We start from the raw sequence: 16,592 nt of genomic DNA, 5'->3' as shown, positions 1-16,592 counted from the left end.
CGGAGGAGAGGCTGCTGGGAGCCTGCTCCGCGCGGAGGCTGCTGGGAGTCACGGGGCCGCTAGGGGTGGCTGGCTGTAACTTTTGCACTGCGGCGGTTGGTGCGGAACGTGGTGGAGCTCGCGCTTGTCCGGTTGCTGGGGTGACGGGGCGGAAGCGGACCTTCCTCCGCGCGCCATTTTCAAACCGCTGGTTCGGCCCAGCTGCCGGCGCCGAGGCCTGCGGAGCCAGAGTCCCCGGTGAGTGTCCCTCGCCCGCGAGATCGTGGGCGAGGTCGTTAGGAGCCCCCGGGTCTTCGCTTGCGCCACTTTCCGGGAAGGAAGGGCCGAGTCCTGCGGGGGAGGGGGTTGCAGTCTGTTGCTATGGTGACGTTGATGACACTGATGTCAGTTGCGGGAGGGCTGGGAGCTCCCGGGGCCGGGGGGTTCCGGTGCCCGGGTCTGGTGAGGGGTGGCCCGGGGCTCCAGGGACTCGGCGTCGCTTAGCGGCAGGACTGGGCCTGGGCGGTCCCGTGGCGCCGGGTGTTACCGACCCTCCCGGCATTACCCCGGACAGCGATGGTGGGGCCCAGTTCCCCTTCCTGCGCCCCCTCAGCGCCTTGCCCGCTCCCCAAACTCTGTGCGCCCCTTCCTGAGAGGTGTCCGCCCCGCCTGCCCCAGCCGGCCCCTCCTAGGAGTGACTGCGTCTGTGTCCACGTCGCCCTTCGACCACCTGTTCCCACCGTGCGACCTGTGCCCCCGATCTGAGCTGTGCCCGGCCCGCTCTCATCCTTCCCGCTCTCTGTATCTAGCGCATCTGCGTCTACTCCCACCCGGCCTCTCCCTGAGACCGCAGCTGCAGCGAGCCACCCTCCCACCCCGAGGCCTCCCTGGGATGTCTCCATGCTGACCTCTTACATATATCCTTCCTGTAACGACAGAGTAACAGCCGTGTTAGTCTGTATTCGCAAAAAGAAAAGGAGTACTTGTGGCACCTTAGAGACTAACCAATTTATTTGAGCATGAGCTTTCGTGAGCTACAGCTCACTTCATCGGATGCATACTGTCTGCATCCGATGAAGTGAGCTGTAGCTCACGAAAGCTTATGCTCAAATAAATTGGTTAGTCTCTAAGGTGCCACAAGTACTCCTTTTCTTCTTCCTGTAACGGTTAACCTTTGCAACCCCATGGCTCCCCCACGTGCACACCCCCCCCCCCCCCGACCCATCTCTACAATCTGTGCAAACACCCTAGGCTGACCAAAAGTGGATTAAGATTTACTGGGGCACTGGGCACAAAAAACATTTGGGCCCCCTGCGGGCCTGTGAGCTCTGAAACTGGGGGTGGGTAGGAGATACCCACCCACTTTTTAACATGAGCAACCAGGAGTGACAGTGGCTGCGCTTTGCAGGGAGGGAGCTGATAAGCGCAGCCCCTGTAAGTGGAGCCAGCCTCTTCCTGGTGGGAGCCCTCACCACGGAGCCCTGCCCCCTGCTCTTCCTCTACCCCTAAGATGCTAAAAGACAACACACGGTCAGTCTGTGAAAGACTTTGTCAGAGGATATTGTGAAAGCCAAGACTATAACAGGATTCAAAAAAGAACTAGATACATTCATGGAGGATAGATCCATCAATGGCTGTCAGCCAGGATGGGCAGGGATGATGTCCCTAGCCTCTGTTTTTCAGAAGCTGGGAATGGGTGACAGGGGATGGATCACTTGATGATTACCTGTTCTGTTCATTCCCTCTGGGGCACCTGGCATTGGCCACTGTTGGAAGACAGGATACTGGGGTAGATGGACCATTGGTCTGATCCAGTATGGCCGCTCTTACGTTCTTAACCACCCAGAGAGCCTGGTCCCTGAGTGGAGCCCCGGACCCTCCACCTGCCCTGGGTGAGCCGGGACATGGGCTGGGGGCTGCTCTTGGCCCCCTGACTCCCCACCCAGGGCAGGTGGAGGATCTGGGGTGCCCCACAGTGGCCTGGGCTTCCTGGGCATCTCTTACCATGCCTGGCTCCAGCCTCTGGCTTGGCCAGGAGGTGTGGGGCCTTAGGGGGAAGAGGAGGAGCAGGGACAGGGCCACAGTTCCAGCACTGGTGGCCCTCTCCCCATCTACACAGGTTCCAGTACTACTGAGGCCCCTGGGCACAGGCCCTGTGGGCCCATGTGTCAGTCTGTCACTGGCGCTGACTCATTTCTGCAATTGGAATCTGCATTCCTATATGTATTCTTGGACTTTAAGAAAACCCTTGACAAGGTCCCTCTCCAAAGGCTCGTAAGCAGAGTAGGCAGTCATGGGACAAGAGGAAAGGTCTCTAATGGATCAATAACGGGTTAAAAGATAGGAAATGAAGGGTAGGAATAAATGTCCAGTGTTCACAGTAGAGCATGGTAAATGTAAGGGTCCCCCAAGGATCTATGGTGTTCAACATATTCATAAATGATGTGGAAAAAAGCATAAACAATGAGGTGGCAAAGTTTGCAGATGACACAAAATTACTCAAGAAAGTTAAATTTAAAGCTGACTGCGAAAAGTTACAAAGAGATCTTCAGAATGGTAGCCGTGTTAGTCTGTATCAGCAAAAATAACGAGGAGTCCTTGTGGCACCTTAAAGACTAACAGATGTATTTCAGCATAAGCTTTTGTGCGCTAAAACCCACTTCATCAGATGCATGAATGGGGAACAAAACGGCAGATGAAATTCAGTGTTGATAAATGCAAAGTAATGCACACTGGAAAACATCCCAACTCTATATACAAAATGAAGGGGCCCTACATTACCTGTTATTACTCAAGAAAGAGATTTTGGAGTCATTGTGGTTAGTTTTGTAAAAACATCTGCTCAGTGTGCAGTGGCAGTATGAGAGGGAAAAAAAGGAAGGGGGACTAACAATGTTAGAAAACATTAGGAAGGGAATAGATAATAAGACAGAAAATATCATAATGCCACTATATAAATCCATGGTATGCCCGCACCTTGAATACTGCATGCAGTTCTGGTTGCCCATCTCAAAAAAGAGAATTGGAAAAATTACCAAAAAGGGCAACAAAAATAATTAGGGATATGGAACAGCTTCCATATGAAGAGAGATTAAAAATATTGAGACTGTTCATCTGAGGAAAGAGACAACTAAGGAGGGATATGTAAGTAGTTGAGTCTCAAATGTAAGAAATGCCACCTGGAGACAAAGTTGTTTGAGAGGAGCCAAGTGCCTTGTTAATTTATAGAGAAATCTAATATGTGCTTCCACTCTAGACACGCAGAAAAGCAAAGATTTCCTAGAGTCTCTGAGTCTCTGTTGGACATGATGAAGACATTCCCAAGACTTACTGTCCTTGGGGACTTCAACATCCATGCAATGGCCCCAAATCTCTTCTCCTTACTTTATATCCTAAACTTCTCTCAGATACTCTCTGGACCTATACGCAAAGCTAGTTGCTCCCCAACCTGATTTCTGGAGTGGCTGTGGCTCTTGGGAATACAAGGAAAAATCATTTTGTCCTGCAGTGAGTATCACCACTGTCAGGCTCAGATCTAAATCCTCTCAAGTCTCCAGGCAAGAAAAAGTTATCATGATAGTTTACCCGTTGGAACCAGTGAAATTCTGAAACATCCTGCAGGTAACTCTACCCAATGTGAAAGGCCACAGGATAGAAGATGCAATGAGATTTTATGACCACTGGTTAATCACAGACTTTGATGCTCTGGCACCAAATTGTCCATTTCTTCCTCCTTGTCCCAGTAGATTACCATCATTTTCTGATGTCCTGTGACAGAAGAAACAGCAAGAAAGAAAACTTTATCAGCTGTATATGGCAGAAACAAACTGGAATACTTCTGCTCAACTCCAGAACCAACCATATTGCTATCAGCCTACTTCTCAGAGAAAATAATTCACATCCAAGCTTAATTTCTGGAACACTAGGAACCATGTGCCAGATACAGGCCCAGTAACAAGATATCTCCTGTCCCTAAATTCGTCCCATTTGTACAGCAGGAAATCCTAGAAGCAAGTGCAGGAAAGCAAAGTCACCACCTTCAGTGCTAATCGTTCTTGGCTGCTGAAGGAGAATTGAGATAATTTGGGAGAACAACTAATTGAAATTGTCAGCACCTCCTTTGAGGACAGCAATATACCACCCATCACAAAGCAATCCAGCTAGTATGTACAGAACAGTCACTCCATGCAGTTGAGGTGTTGCAGTTACCTGATTACTCCTGAGAGCATTCTGTGCTGGAAAAGTAAATTCTGTGCACAATATTTTAAAATTCTGCATATTTTACTTGTCAGTAAATAAATGCGGAGGCTCCAGCATGGCAGTGGGAGCACAGGCCACTGGCTGCATGAAGGTGGGACACGGATGCAGTGGTGAGGCTGCATCTGACACAGTACAAGGGCTGGGCCTGCCCCAGAAATAACCTGGGGCCCTGCCCCTCTGTACCAGGTGCACCAGGTGTGGGGCAGGCAGGCTCAACCAGGCAGGATCCAAGTGTGAAGAGGCTCGGTGTGGGGGGGATCCAGGTGTGGGGTGAGAAGGTTCTTTGTGGGACAATCTGGGTGCAGGCAGCTCAGTGGCGGGTCTAAGTGTGGGGGGATCTGGATGCACAGAAGCTCGTTGTGGGGGTTCCAGGTGCAGGGGCAATGGGACTCTACAGGGGCTTCCAGATAAAGGTGGTTGAGGCTCAGTGGGGGGTCTGGGTGCTGGGGGAGTGGGGTTTGGGAAGTGGGGGTCTGGGTGCAGCTAGTTGGGGGTCTGGATGTGGGGGCTTGGGGTGGGGCCTGTCAGGATGGGAGTTTGAGTGCAGGGAGCTCAGTTGGGGGTGGTTTGGGTGCAGAGGTGGGGGTCTGGAGGCGGGGGGTCTGGTTGCAGGGTGGCTTCATATATAGGGGTTGAGGTGGGGGTGGAGTTCAGGTATGGAAGGTTGGGTGTGTGTGTCTGGGTATACAGGGTGAGGTTTGGAGTGGGGGAGGACGGGTATAGGAGGTCCGATGCATGGGGGTTGGGTGGATGGGAGAGAAGCTCCTTGTACAGTAACTCCTCCCCCCATGGCTGAGGAGCGATAGGGACAGCAAGCAGGGGAGGATGATGAGCTTCCTGCAGCCAGGGGAAGGTTTCTGGGGGTTGGTATGCCACAGCCCCATCTGCTCCTTGCAGGGGAAGAGGAAGCCCCGTCCTCTCCCGCCTCCAGTTCAGCCGGGACTAGCAGCTGATCCGGGCACAGGGTAGAAGCCACCGGCTGGGGTGTCCCAGTGATTTACCTCTTCACCAACTGCTTCGGGTTCCTGGAATGATGTACCTGCGCTGCTAGGGTGGGGTGCATGACCGCTCTTGCAGCTTCTCTTTGCTTCTATGTCAGAAAGTAATTTTTCTGCGGGGACATTGATTCTGCGCACGTGCAGTGGCACAGAATTTCCTCTAGGAGTAAGCCTGATGTTTTACCTTCCATTTCTAAGCAACCTAACAGAGAAGCTTGCCAATTTTATCTGGAACTCTCCCTAGGCATTGCCGGTATTTAGGTCCCCTTCCAGTGAGGATTCAGGCCAGGACGTGGTACAAAGATAGTGCTGAGTGGTTTTATGGATAATCTTCTCTTGGCTACAGAGCAGGGCCTTGCAGCCATACTGCTATAAATTAGAAACCTCTCCATGGTAGAAGTTTTGATAGTGGACCATGAGATCTTTCTGTCTGGCCTCAGACATGTCACAGGGATTTATGTTTGTAGCTTCAGTTGTTGTGGACACCTGCTTTTCCACCTTCAAAGCCTTCATCTGTGAAGCCTCTTAACATCTCCCTTGTTCTGTTAGTCTATGTGATGTCACGGCGGGAGATTGTGAAACATGGATTAAAAAGTGAGCAGATAATGTGAAGCTCTACATCACCTGCATATCAGAGGCAAGCAGCACCATTTATCTCCCAGTGAACCAAGCATTTGGCTAAGATCAGCAACTGGATGCAGAGCTGCTGGTTGAAGCTAAATCCCGGAAATAATGAGCATCAGGAGAGGGAAGCATTTAAAAGAAATCATGCCCTCTCTATCACTGATGGACTATTGGGTATTCAGATGCAGTGAGAAATTCAGAGAGATACTGAGGCTGCAACCTCTCAGGGATCTAATTACAATGATTTACACATTTTTGATCTCCAGTCTGAGTTGCTATAATTTACTAATTATGAAAGTAACATTTAAAAAAAAAAACAACCTGCAATTGGTACAGAACGGCTGGTCATCTGCGCAAAAAAGAAGGCCACCAAGATCACACCATTCCAGTGCTCTGCTTCCTTCATTGACCCCTCCTTCCCCCACTCAGTACCAGGTCAAATTCAAGGTTTTGGTCCATATTCCAAGTCCTCCATAGGATTAGCCTAAATTATATAACTTCTTCATCTGATGTGATCATGACCTCTCACAGTTAATCTACTCTTGAGAGAATTCTGCACCAAAAAAATTTCTGTGCACAATATTTTAAAATTCTTCAAAATTCTGCATGTTTTATTTGTCAAAATAACACCATATAATCATGAGGAGTACGGTCTCACCTTAAAGACTAACAGATTTATTTGGGCGTAAGCTTTTGTGGGTAAAAAACCCACGAAAGCTTATGCCCAAATAAATCTGATAGTCTTTAAGGTGCCCCTGGACTCCTTGTTGTTTTTGTGGATACAGACTAAGATGGCTACTTCTCCAATACAATATAATCATACCAGTTTCAATTATTTTAGTAATTCATTTCAAAATACCATCAGCAAGTATGTCTGTAACAATACAGACAACAAAAAATATTCAGGAAATGTTTTTTGATAAATATATTCCTTACTAGGCATATTAATACAGAACTCTGAGTAATAATTCATTTAAACTACAATACAGAAGTGTATTTCCTGCACCCCTCAGAAGCAGTGGAAAGGCTTGGGGGAGTCAGGGGTAACAGAGGAGTTGAGGGAGAGGGAAGTAATTGCTGGGAAGGAGCCTGGATGTTAACTTGAAGGGTTGTTGGGTATAGGTGGGAAAAGTATAGAATGGGTTTTTTTGGTGGGGTGGGGAGGAATTGTTAGGGAGCTTCCCCCATACAGACCCTGGCTGACCCCTAGCCTCTCCCTTTCAGTCAAGCACATATGTCCCTGCACCCCCACTGAGACACCCATTCCCTCCATCCCCCTGTGTCCCTGCACCCCCTCATCCCGCCTCCTCCCCATATCCCTATGTGTCCCTGCACTCTTCCCCCTGTCCTTATGTGTCTCTTTTCCTCCACTCAGCTATCCCCCTTCCCCCATGTGGCCTTGCACTCCCTCCCCCGTCCCCATGTGGCTCTGCACCTCCCTCCCCACTGTGACCCTCCATTCCCATTCAGCCCCTGCCCCAGTCTGTCCTCCCCCACTAGCCCTTATGAGCCTGTCTGACCCCCACAGCAGCCCCACTCTGTCTGTCTCCCCATATCCCCTGTCTCCTGACCTGGCCTGACAGGTGCTGTGAAGAAGGCACTTAAGGCTCTCTCTCTCTTCCTAGCTGGTTGGGAGTGGCTGCTCTGTTCTAGCGCCACAGCACCCTCTAGTGGGCAAAAGGCAGAAGTGCAGCAACTTTCCGGCAGAAGCTATTTTCTATAAAAATAAAAATATGCACGGCACATTAATTATGCGCATGCACAGTGGTGCAGAATTCCTCCAGGAGTAATAATCCACTGGAACTGTCAACTTTGAGTGAAATTTTGTATGTGAAGGAAAAAATCTTTTTGAGAACTGGCACATGGATCTCACTCTTCATGGAGATCAAGATGACCACAAAATTCAGAAAGTGCAGAATCCACTTTGATTTAGTCTTCCCATAAAAATATCTCCCTGAAGTCTGGTTCTTGCTGATGGGAGGGAAAAGAGAAAGAGAGAGATTTTTATGTGTATACCTCATAGGAGGAGCTCAGATAGGTGTAGTATAAAAATCTAGATAAATAATTTCTTTATAACAAAACTTAGTGTAAGTGGACAGTGTCTTTTAATAAAGGCTTTTAGTTACAAAATGTTTCAAGAACATATATAGACATCTATATTTCGTATACAAAAATACTAGGGGTTTTTTATTTTTGTTTTTTTACCAGGAAGGATTGCTTTTACTTATTCATGTTGTACAGCGGCAAGAAAGAAACTCTGTATATATTCTATAATCTTTTTCAGGTCACCTTGATTTTGCTGGGAGTGATAAAACCACTTTTGAAGCATATTCACAATGAGCACGGCTGCAGAGCGAAAGTTTATTAATCTCAGGAAGAGGCTAGATCAGCTGGGCTATCGACAACCCTTAGGAGTGGAGAGCTTGCCTCTGGTGGAAAAACTTTTTAGGTATCCAAACAAAAGGGAAATCTTTAAAAAGAACGTTAGTCATAGCAGTGCATGCTACTTGAGTATAAAACTTGTGGTAAACTGTCTTACTCTTTTAAAAAATTGCTTTAAAAACAAAAACAAAATTTTCTATTGAAATAGGGTCAAATGAGAAATTGTTTAAAGTGAACATTTAACATTTTATGAGAATTTATTGGGATATTTTCTAAGTATTGACAAGTTAAGAAAATTCTAGTATCCAACTCCTGGGACAACTGGGTTTTTACTGGCCTCTATAAAGGCTGATGATCTGCACTTAAAAATTCAAAATGTCTAAAGTGAGGCTAAAAATGAAAACTTACCTCCTGACTCAGGTTCTTAATATTCTTATGTGGGTAGAGTGTATATATCATTAGCTGTGTCCACATTTACTGAAATGTGTAATGGGATGCTACTGGTTACATAAAGCAGAAAATGAATGTATCTAAGTAGTATGTCTGGAGGACAACTTATCCACCCTTCAGCTGTTTGATGGCTTTGATGCCGTTACGCATGCAGGAATTGCCATACTGGATCAGAACAGAGGTCCATCTAGTCCAGTATCCTTCTCAGATAGTGGCCAGCACCAGATGCTTTGGAGGAAGGTGTAAGGACCCACAATCAGCAGTTGTGGAATAATTTGCCCCATATTTAGGTCTCATTCTGAGTACCAGTAGATTGATTTGAGCCCTCTAAGGCATGAGGTTTAATGTTTGCTATAATTAATTATGGTAATTAAATATTCTTGAGATACATATCGATATCAATCTCTTTTTGAATCATGTCTAAATTCTTAGCCTCAGTGACTTCCTGTGGCAATGACTACCACAGTTTAATTACATGTTGTTTATCAATTTTGAATTTCCTTTCCTTTAATATAATTGAATGTCCACTTGCTCTTGTGTTATGAGGCAGGGAGAACCAAAGTTTTTGATCTGCCTTGTCTATACCATCTATACTTTTATCATCTCTCTTCTTCTTCATCTCCTTTCTAGTATAAACAATCCCAATCTTTTCAATCTTTCTTCATATGACAGTTTTTCCATGCCCTTGATTATTGTCATTGCCTTTCTTTGAACACCTCTAGTTCGGAAATGTCCTTTTTAAGAAGGGATGCACACAGTATTTCAGATGAATCCGCATCAGTGATTTATATAAATGCACTATAGTATTTTCTGTACTATTCACCATTGTATTCTTTATGCATTTTATGACAGTTCTCATTTTCAGTCTTAGTGGACAAACCAATCTGTCCACCCAATATTTTTAAGCTCATGTCGTGTTGCATCTTATCCTTGAAGAGCAACATAAAACATTTTAATGAAGAAAAACCAAAACTAAAGGCAACTCATTTTGTCTAAAAAGAGAGCAGATCAACCTAGTTTCTGGTTGAATAACCAGGTCTAGGGTGTCCATAGACAAGATACTTCATAAGAAAAAATTGATAACCTAATTGATTATTGAAGCTAGAAGCTTTTTTGATAGGATATCATTTTCCTTAGTGAAAATTTAAGAAGATTTCTATTTAAAACAATAAAACTACTTGTGCTGCTGTGAATTTTTCTTCACAAAGAGAATTCTTTAGGGAAAATTAGTTAGGCGTAATTTTAGGTATACATCTGTTAATCCCACATTTTTGGTTTACAGACACTTGGTATGTTACAGAAACTAATTATTGGTGGCCTTTGGTGGTTCTGCCAACATTATTATGTAAGCATAGAATCCTTTCTATATATCTAGAAAGTTGTAACCACCAATTCTAGACTAAAACCGGAAGGAAAAGATCAGCCACATTTATGTCTATTGCATTATACTGCATTAATATTTTGAAGTTTGCACTGAATTACTGTCAAATCTCTATAGTGAAAATTCTAACTTTATATATCTATGTTTTGGAATGCACCTGTGTATAATGCTAGGAGAGGGAGTCTTAAAATCTTTCTAGTACTGGGGTGGCCAACCTGTGGCTCCGGAGTCACATGCAGCTCTTCAGAAGTTAATATGCGGCTCCTTGTATAGGCACCAGCTCCGGGGCTGGAGCTACAGGTGCCAACTTTCCAATGTGCTGGGAGGTGTGGCTCACTGCTCAACCCTTGACTCTGTCACAGGCCCTGCTCCCACTCCACCCCTTCCTGCACCCTCCCATAAGCCTGCCATGCCTTCACTCCTTTCCCTCCGAGCCTCCTGCACGCCACAAAACAGTTGATCTGGAGGTGTGGGTGGGGGGTGGAGCTTATGGGGAGGCTGCTGACGTATTACTGTGGCTCTTTGGCAATGTACATTGGTAAATTCTGGCTTCTTCTCAGGCTCAGGTTGGCCACCCCTGCTCTAGTAGATTAAACAAGTAATTTAAAAATGGTTTCAAACAACATGAGTGCCTTTTTAAGGACAAAATAACCATTTGGGATTATAACTTTCAATTTGGTAGGATTCTTGCCTGAATTTAGACTATTTGCTGTCTTTTGATTTCAGTGACCTTGTCCATACAACAGAGAGCCTGCGCAGTACAAAGTTATCTGCTGGAAAAATTGAAAAAGAATGCAGCAATTTTGATGCTATTCTAGAACCTTATAAAGCAGAGAATGCTAAACTCACGAGAGAAAATAATGAATTACATTTAGAGATATTGAAACTGAAAGAACAATCTGATCGTCATGTTAAAGGTAATATGAAAAATTAAGATAATTTTCAGTTTCTCTGAATATCAAAAATAACTGGATTTTGTTTCAGATTGCACATATGGCCCTGATCCTGGAAATTCTTCTGTATGTTCTTAACTTTAAGCCCATGTGTCGTCCCATTTACTTCAGTGTGTTTACAGACTTGGGCATAAATGTACAAATGTTTGTTCTATAATCTAAAGGCTGCTGAACTCCAATACATTAACATTCTGTCAAGTTTAATGTCAAGTTACATTTTGTTCTGACATACTTGTACTACAGTGATACTCAGACCAAGGCTCAGGAGCTGCAAGTGACTCTTTAATGTGTTTCCTGTGGCTCTTTGCAGCACATGCTATTAAAATACTGTGTGATTTTATTAACCAGTCTAAGTTATTAACCAATCAGGGTGCTTTTGCTATGTTGTTAACCAGTTGTAGTGGTCAGTTATTTTGCTGTGAGAACAATTTTTATATAAATAAAAATAGTAAATGAAACAATGAATTCACACTACTGTGGCTCTTTTGGGTAATGTTGATTGCTAATTTGGCTCCTGAACCACTGAGGTCTGAGTATCGCTGTTTTGCAACATGGAAAATTGCTTAAAAATTAAAATACTAGGAATATTGCTGTTTAAAGTGTGGCTTTACTTTGAAGAGCGACTATGTGTATAAATATGAATGAAAAGTCTTTAGGTGGTTCTACCTTTATGATCTTTCAGTGACTTCTAAATCAAATTTGTTCATTTTTCAAATCTGTGGGTTTTTACCCATCTGGCAAACTACAAACTCACCCTGAAATCTAACAGTGAAGCCAGTGTTTTTTCTGGCTCATCACAAATACTTATCTCTTATAAAAATGCTTTTCATCCATAGATTCAAAGTGCTTAAAAATTCTGTAACTGGAATTTAGTTAACAATCCTGAAGAGAATCTAGTTCAATATTGCAGAGTTGTATTAGCTATACACTTCTAAAATGAAAAAAATAGTAAGTAGAGTTCACTCTGAATATACACTTATGTAAAAAACAACCACATTACAGTCTGTTTTCAGAACTGATGTGCTCTTTAATTGAAGGGTACTCATGGTCTAATGGGAAATCCTGCTCTCTGACTGGTTTCTCACAAAGTTGCACAGATCATGCTAAGCAGATGAGCGAAAGCCATTGGATCCCTTCCAGTCCTAGCAGCTAAGAACAGGAAAGGAGGGAGAAGAAATTCTGTTTTAGCTTTGCAGGGACCATAAGATAAATGACACGCTATCATTTCCTTAAAATACCATTATTTGTGATATTGGTCCTCATTATTTAAACAAGCAGTGTTCATCCTATAAATGACTTTACTTTTTTATCTGTGAGCTTTTCATACTAATGAATGGTCAGAAAGGAAATAAGAATAATGTCAGATCTTCATTGTTTATTATTTATTATTTTAGAAGTATCTGGGCTAAATATTACAGTATGAACCCTCCAGAATTTGCAGATAAACATTTTGTAAATTGAAAGAAAAACTTGGATCTTGTTTTGTGTGTTTCAACACTAAAGAGGTTTTAAACTTTTTCAATACACTTGTGAGAAATAATGACCACAGATGTCCAGTTTGTTTTTTTTATTACACTATATGAGTTAAAATTGAAGATTTCTGAGGTCAGTCTTAATTTTAGCCTATGACTATCATAAGTAAATTCCAGAGTAAGTTCTTCTGCTCATATAAAATATAGATCTTGTTCCAGTCTTGAACACACACAATATGCCACTGGCACATTCTAGTCTAGAAGTTGACAGCCTCGTGTTGAAATTTTCAGGAAGACTTTATTAACTAAAGTAAGAAAGACCTATCAAAACAAATACCATGTACATTAATAGAGTAGAGTAAAATATACCCTTCAATTGTATAATATATTTAAAATGAAAAATGTTTGTTACTTTGAGGGCTGTATTTAAAAAACAATTGTCAGTGGACTTTCATTGTCTTCCTAAAGCTTCCACAGTTAAAGTAAAAATGTGTTGTAAAAATTACTATCATAATACTTTTACCAACCACCTTTAATAAAATTAACTGCAGAGTCAAGATGTTAGTACATTTTAAAATAATAATGTATCCTGAATATTGACAGAGAAAGCTAAAGTGTCTATGTTCTGTTTTGTGCAATAGCATTACAATGACAAATGTAATCAGCAAATGCAGTATTCCAGTATATTTATCTCTTCTTTTTTCATTACTATTCTCACTATGAATGAAGAGCCAGTGACCATTTTCTTTGCTGCATCACCAGCGTAGTCCTGGCTATAAAGACATCTTAACCCTTTCTAAGGAGGAGCAAATCAGTGTAAGAGTGATATTCGGATGGCACAGAGCAGTCATAGTAATCACTTATGCCACTTACTATTCCTGGCATAGAAGGATAAATAGTTGATAGCTAGAAGAAAGAGGATCAGAGAGGTAGCCATGTTAATCTGTATCCACAAAAACAACAAGGAGTCCGATGGCACCTTAAAGGAAGCTTATGCCCAAATAAATCTGTTAGTCTTTAAGGTGCCAAGAAAAAGGATGTGGCCAGGAAGTTTGAGCCCTTGTGTCTGTTGCAGCCTGGCATAAATTAGTGCAGCACAACTCAAGAGGAAGAACCTGCACAGAGCATCGCTGAGATCAGAGGCAAAGCTTTTGCACATCACCCCCATGACCTGTGCTCTATAGTTTGACAGAACTAGAAGTCTCCAGCTCATTCCACTGGAGTCTGTCTATACTGAATAAAAATAACAACAACAACAATATTAATCTGTAAATAAAACTCAGATGTTACTTACATGAAGTAAGACTTTAACAGCTGAAAAACCTATTAGTAATAATGAGAGAAAATTTGCATAAACTTTGCAAGAATCTAAAGAACTACATAACATTATGAGCTCCTGTATAATTGTCATGTTTTTGAAAATGAGGACATTTGACTCCTTTATGCATATATTTGTATGATTTAGAATATTGATAATAGCTATTGTTTTATTTTTTTCTAGACTTGAAGGCCACATTAAGAAAGGTTGAACATGAGACAGCCGACTTGAAGTTTCTGAATAATCAATATATACATAAAATTCGATCATTAGAGCGAGATAACAAAGCCAAGACTGAAAAAATTCAGCAACTTCAGGAGAAGAATCTACAAGCAGTAGTACAAACTCCAGGTACGACCACTGCATATAAAGCAATCCTAGATAATCTTACTTTTCCCAAACTGTGATGATTTACTTTCTAGGTAAGGATGAGAAGCTGGGAGGAAATGTATAGCATTTCAGTACACGATTATCTTCTTAAACTTTTGTCTCTCTGCTCTGCAAGTATACGTTTCCATATGTTTAAGAAAGATTTGTGTAACATATTGTTATCAAAGAAAGATGATGAGTGATATGGGCAAAGTTGCCTCTGGAAAATCACATAGTTAGAACATGACCTTAAGGTATCATGTTAACCAACATAATTTTGACCGTAACTCTGCTACCAATTGCAAATCGTGTTTAACACTGTCAGCTGGTCATGGGTAAACCCATGTGTCAGTAGTTTGTCTTTAACATTGTGCGGTTGGTCATGGTTAATATGATTTGTCCCTGTCTATATTGACTGCACAGTAATGGTCAGCATCACGTTAGTTAACCTGTTAGGAGTTTGAGGGCTGCTGTCTTGTAACAGCCACAAAGGGCTGTAAACCTAGTTCAAAATCAGAGTAATATAGTGGCTTCTAAATGCTAGCCGCTTTGTTTTCAGTAATCATGCCTCTCCCCTGCCTTTCATTGGTATGCGGATAGCAAGAAGGGTGTGTGGAACATGAGAACCTACTTCGGCTGTACAGCTTCAGGATCATCATCCTTGCATCTGGTTGATCCTCTCTGAGCCACTTACTTGGCTTTTGCAACTGAAGTCTGTTTAGTATTGGGGTGGAAAACTATCATAGTGCACCAAAGATCTAGCTCTCTGGGAACACAAATAATTTAAAGTAGTCTTTCTCTGCACATCTCTCTGATTAAATTAACATGTGCTAGTGTTTAATTTCACTTGTTAGGGTAACTTCTCTCTTTCACTTCCTTTCCCACACTAAAACAACCAGGAGTCCGGTGGCACCTTAAAGACTAACAGATTTATTTGGGCATAAGCTCTTGTGGGTAAAAAACCCATTTCTTCAGATGCATGGAATGAAAATTACAGATGAAGACATTATTATACTGAAACATGAAGAGAAGGGAGTTACCTCACAAGTGACGAAGCAGTGCTGACAGGGCCAATTCAGTCAGGGTGGATGTAGTCCACTCCCAATAACTGATGAGGAGGTGTCAATTCCAGGAGAGGGAAAGTTGTTTTGTAGTGAGCCAGCCACTCCCAGTCCCTATTCAAGCCCAAATTAACAGTGTTAAATTTGCAAATGAATTTCAGTTCTGCAGTTTCTCTTTGAAATCTGTTTCTGAAGTTATTTTGTTCAAGTATGGCTACTTTTAAATCTGTTATAAAATGTCCAGGAAGATTGAAGTGTTCTCCTACTGGCTTTTGTATGTTACCATTCCCGATGTCCAATTTGTGTCCATTTCTTCTTTTATGTAGGGACTGTCTGGTTTTGGCCAATGTACATGGCAGAGGGGAATTGCTGGCACATGATGGCATATATCACATTAGTAGATGTGCAGGTGAATGAGTCCCTGATGGTGTGGCTGATGTGATTGGGTCCTCTGATGGTGTCGCTAGTGTAGATATGGGGACAGAGTAGGCAACACGGTTTGTTATAGGGATTGGTTCCTGGTTTAGTGTTTCTGTGGTATAGTGTGTAGTTGCTGGTGAGTATTTGCTTCAGGTTGGGGGGCTGTCTGTAAGCGAGGACTGGCCTGTCTCCCAAGGTCTGTGAGAGTGAGGGATCGTTTTCCAGGATAGGTTGTAGATCGTTGATGATGTGCTGGAGAGGTTTTAGTTGGGCGCTGTACGTGATGGCCAGTGGTGTTCTGTTATGTTCCTTGTTGGGCCTGTTCTGTAGTAGGTGACTTCTGGGCACCCGTCTCACTCTCTCAGTCTGTTTCCCCACTTCCCCAGGTGGGTATTGTAGTTTTAAGAATGCTTGATAAAGATTTTGTAGGTGTTTGTCTCTGTCTGAGGATTGGAGCAAATTCGGTTGTATCTTAGGGCTTGGCTGTAGACAATGGATCGTGTGACATGTCCTGGATGGAAGCTGGAGGCACGTAGGTAAGTATAGCAGTCAGTAGGTTTCCGGTATAGGGTGGTGTTTATGTGAACATCACTTATTTGCACTGTAGTGTCCAGGAAGTGGATCTCTTGTGTGGACTGGTTCAGGCTGAGGTTGATGGTGGGGTGGAAATTTGTTAAAATCTAGGTGGAATTCTTCAAGGGCCTCCTTTCCGTGCATCCATATGATGAATATGTCATCAATGTAGTGCAAGTAGAGGAGGGGCACTAGGGGTCGAGAGCTGAGGAAGCGTTGTTCTAAGTCAGTTTAAAAATGTTGGCATACTGTGGGGCCATGCGGGTACCCATAGCAGTGAGGTTTAAGTTGTCCCCAAATCTGAAATGGTTATGGGTGAGGACAACGTCACAAAGCTCAGCCACCAGGTGTG

General features: G+C 43.3%; 1 protein-coding gene across 3 annotated transcripts in view; it reads left to right on the top strand.

Moving 5' to 3' along the window:
* Window positions 1-85: 85 nt before the first annotated feature.
* Window positions 86-16,592, top strand: part of CEP135 (centrosomal protein 135) — a 105,082-nt gene continuing 88,575 nt past the window's right edge. For 2 of the 3 annotated variants that reach the window (XM_077815608.1, XM_077815605.1), the window contains exons 1-4: window positions 86-237; window positions 8,146-8,310; window positions 10,801-10,991; window positions 14,001-14,168. In XM_077815608.1, the coding sequence (XP_077671734.1) occupies window positions 8,198-8,310; window positions 10,801-10,991; window positions 14,001-14,168 (472 nt within the window). In that variant the 5' untranslated portion in view covers window positions 86-237; window positions 8,146-8,197. Of the gene's footprint in view, window positions 238-4,121; window positions 4,143-8,145; window positions 8,311-10,800; window positions 10,992-14,000; window positions 14,169-16,592 lie in introns of those variants that run through there. The other variant, XM_077815606.1, reaches the window with a different exon arrangement.

The sequence above is a fragment of the Eretmochelys imbricata genome, chromosome 4, assembly GCF_965152235.1.
Source record: "Eretmochelys imbricata isolate rEreImb1 chromosome 4, rEreImb1.hap1, whole genome shotgun sequence".
Lineage (NCBI taxonomy): Eukaryota > Metazoa > Chordata > Testudines > Cheloniidae > Eretmochelys > Eretmochelys imbricata.
The sequence above is the reverse complement of the archived record's forward strand: the minus strand, read 5'-3'. Positions and strand labels throughout refer to the sequence as shown.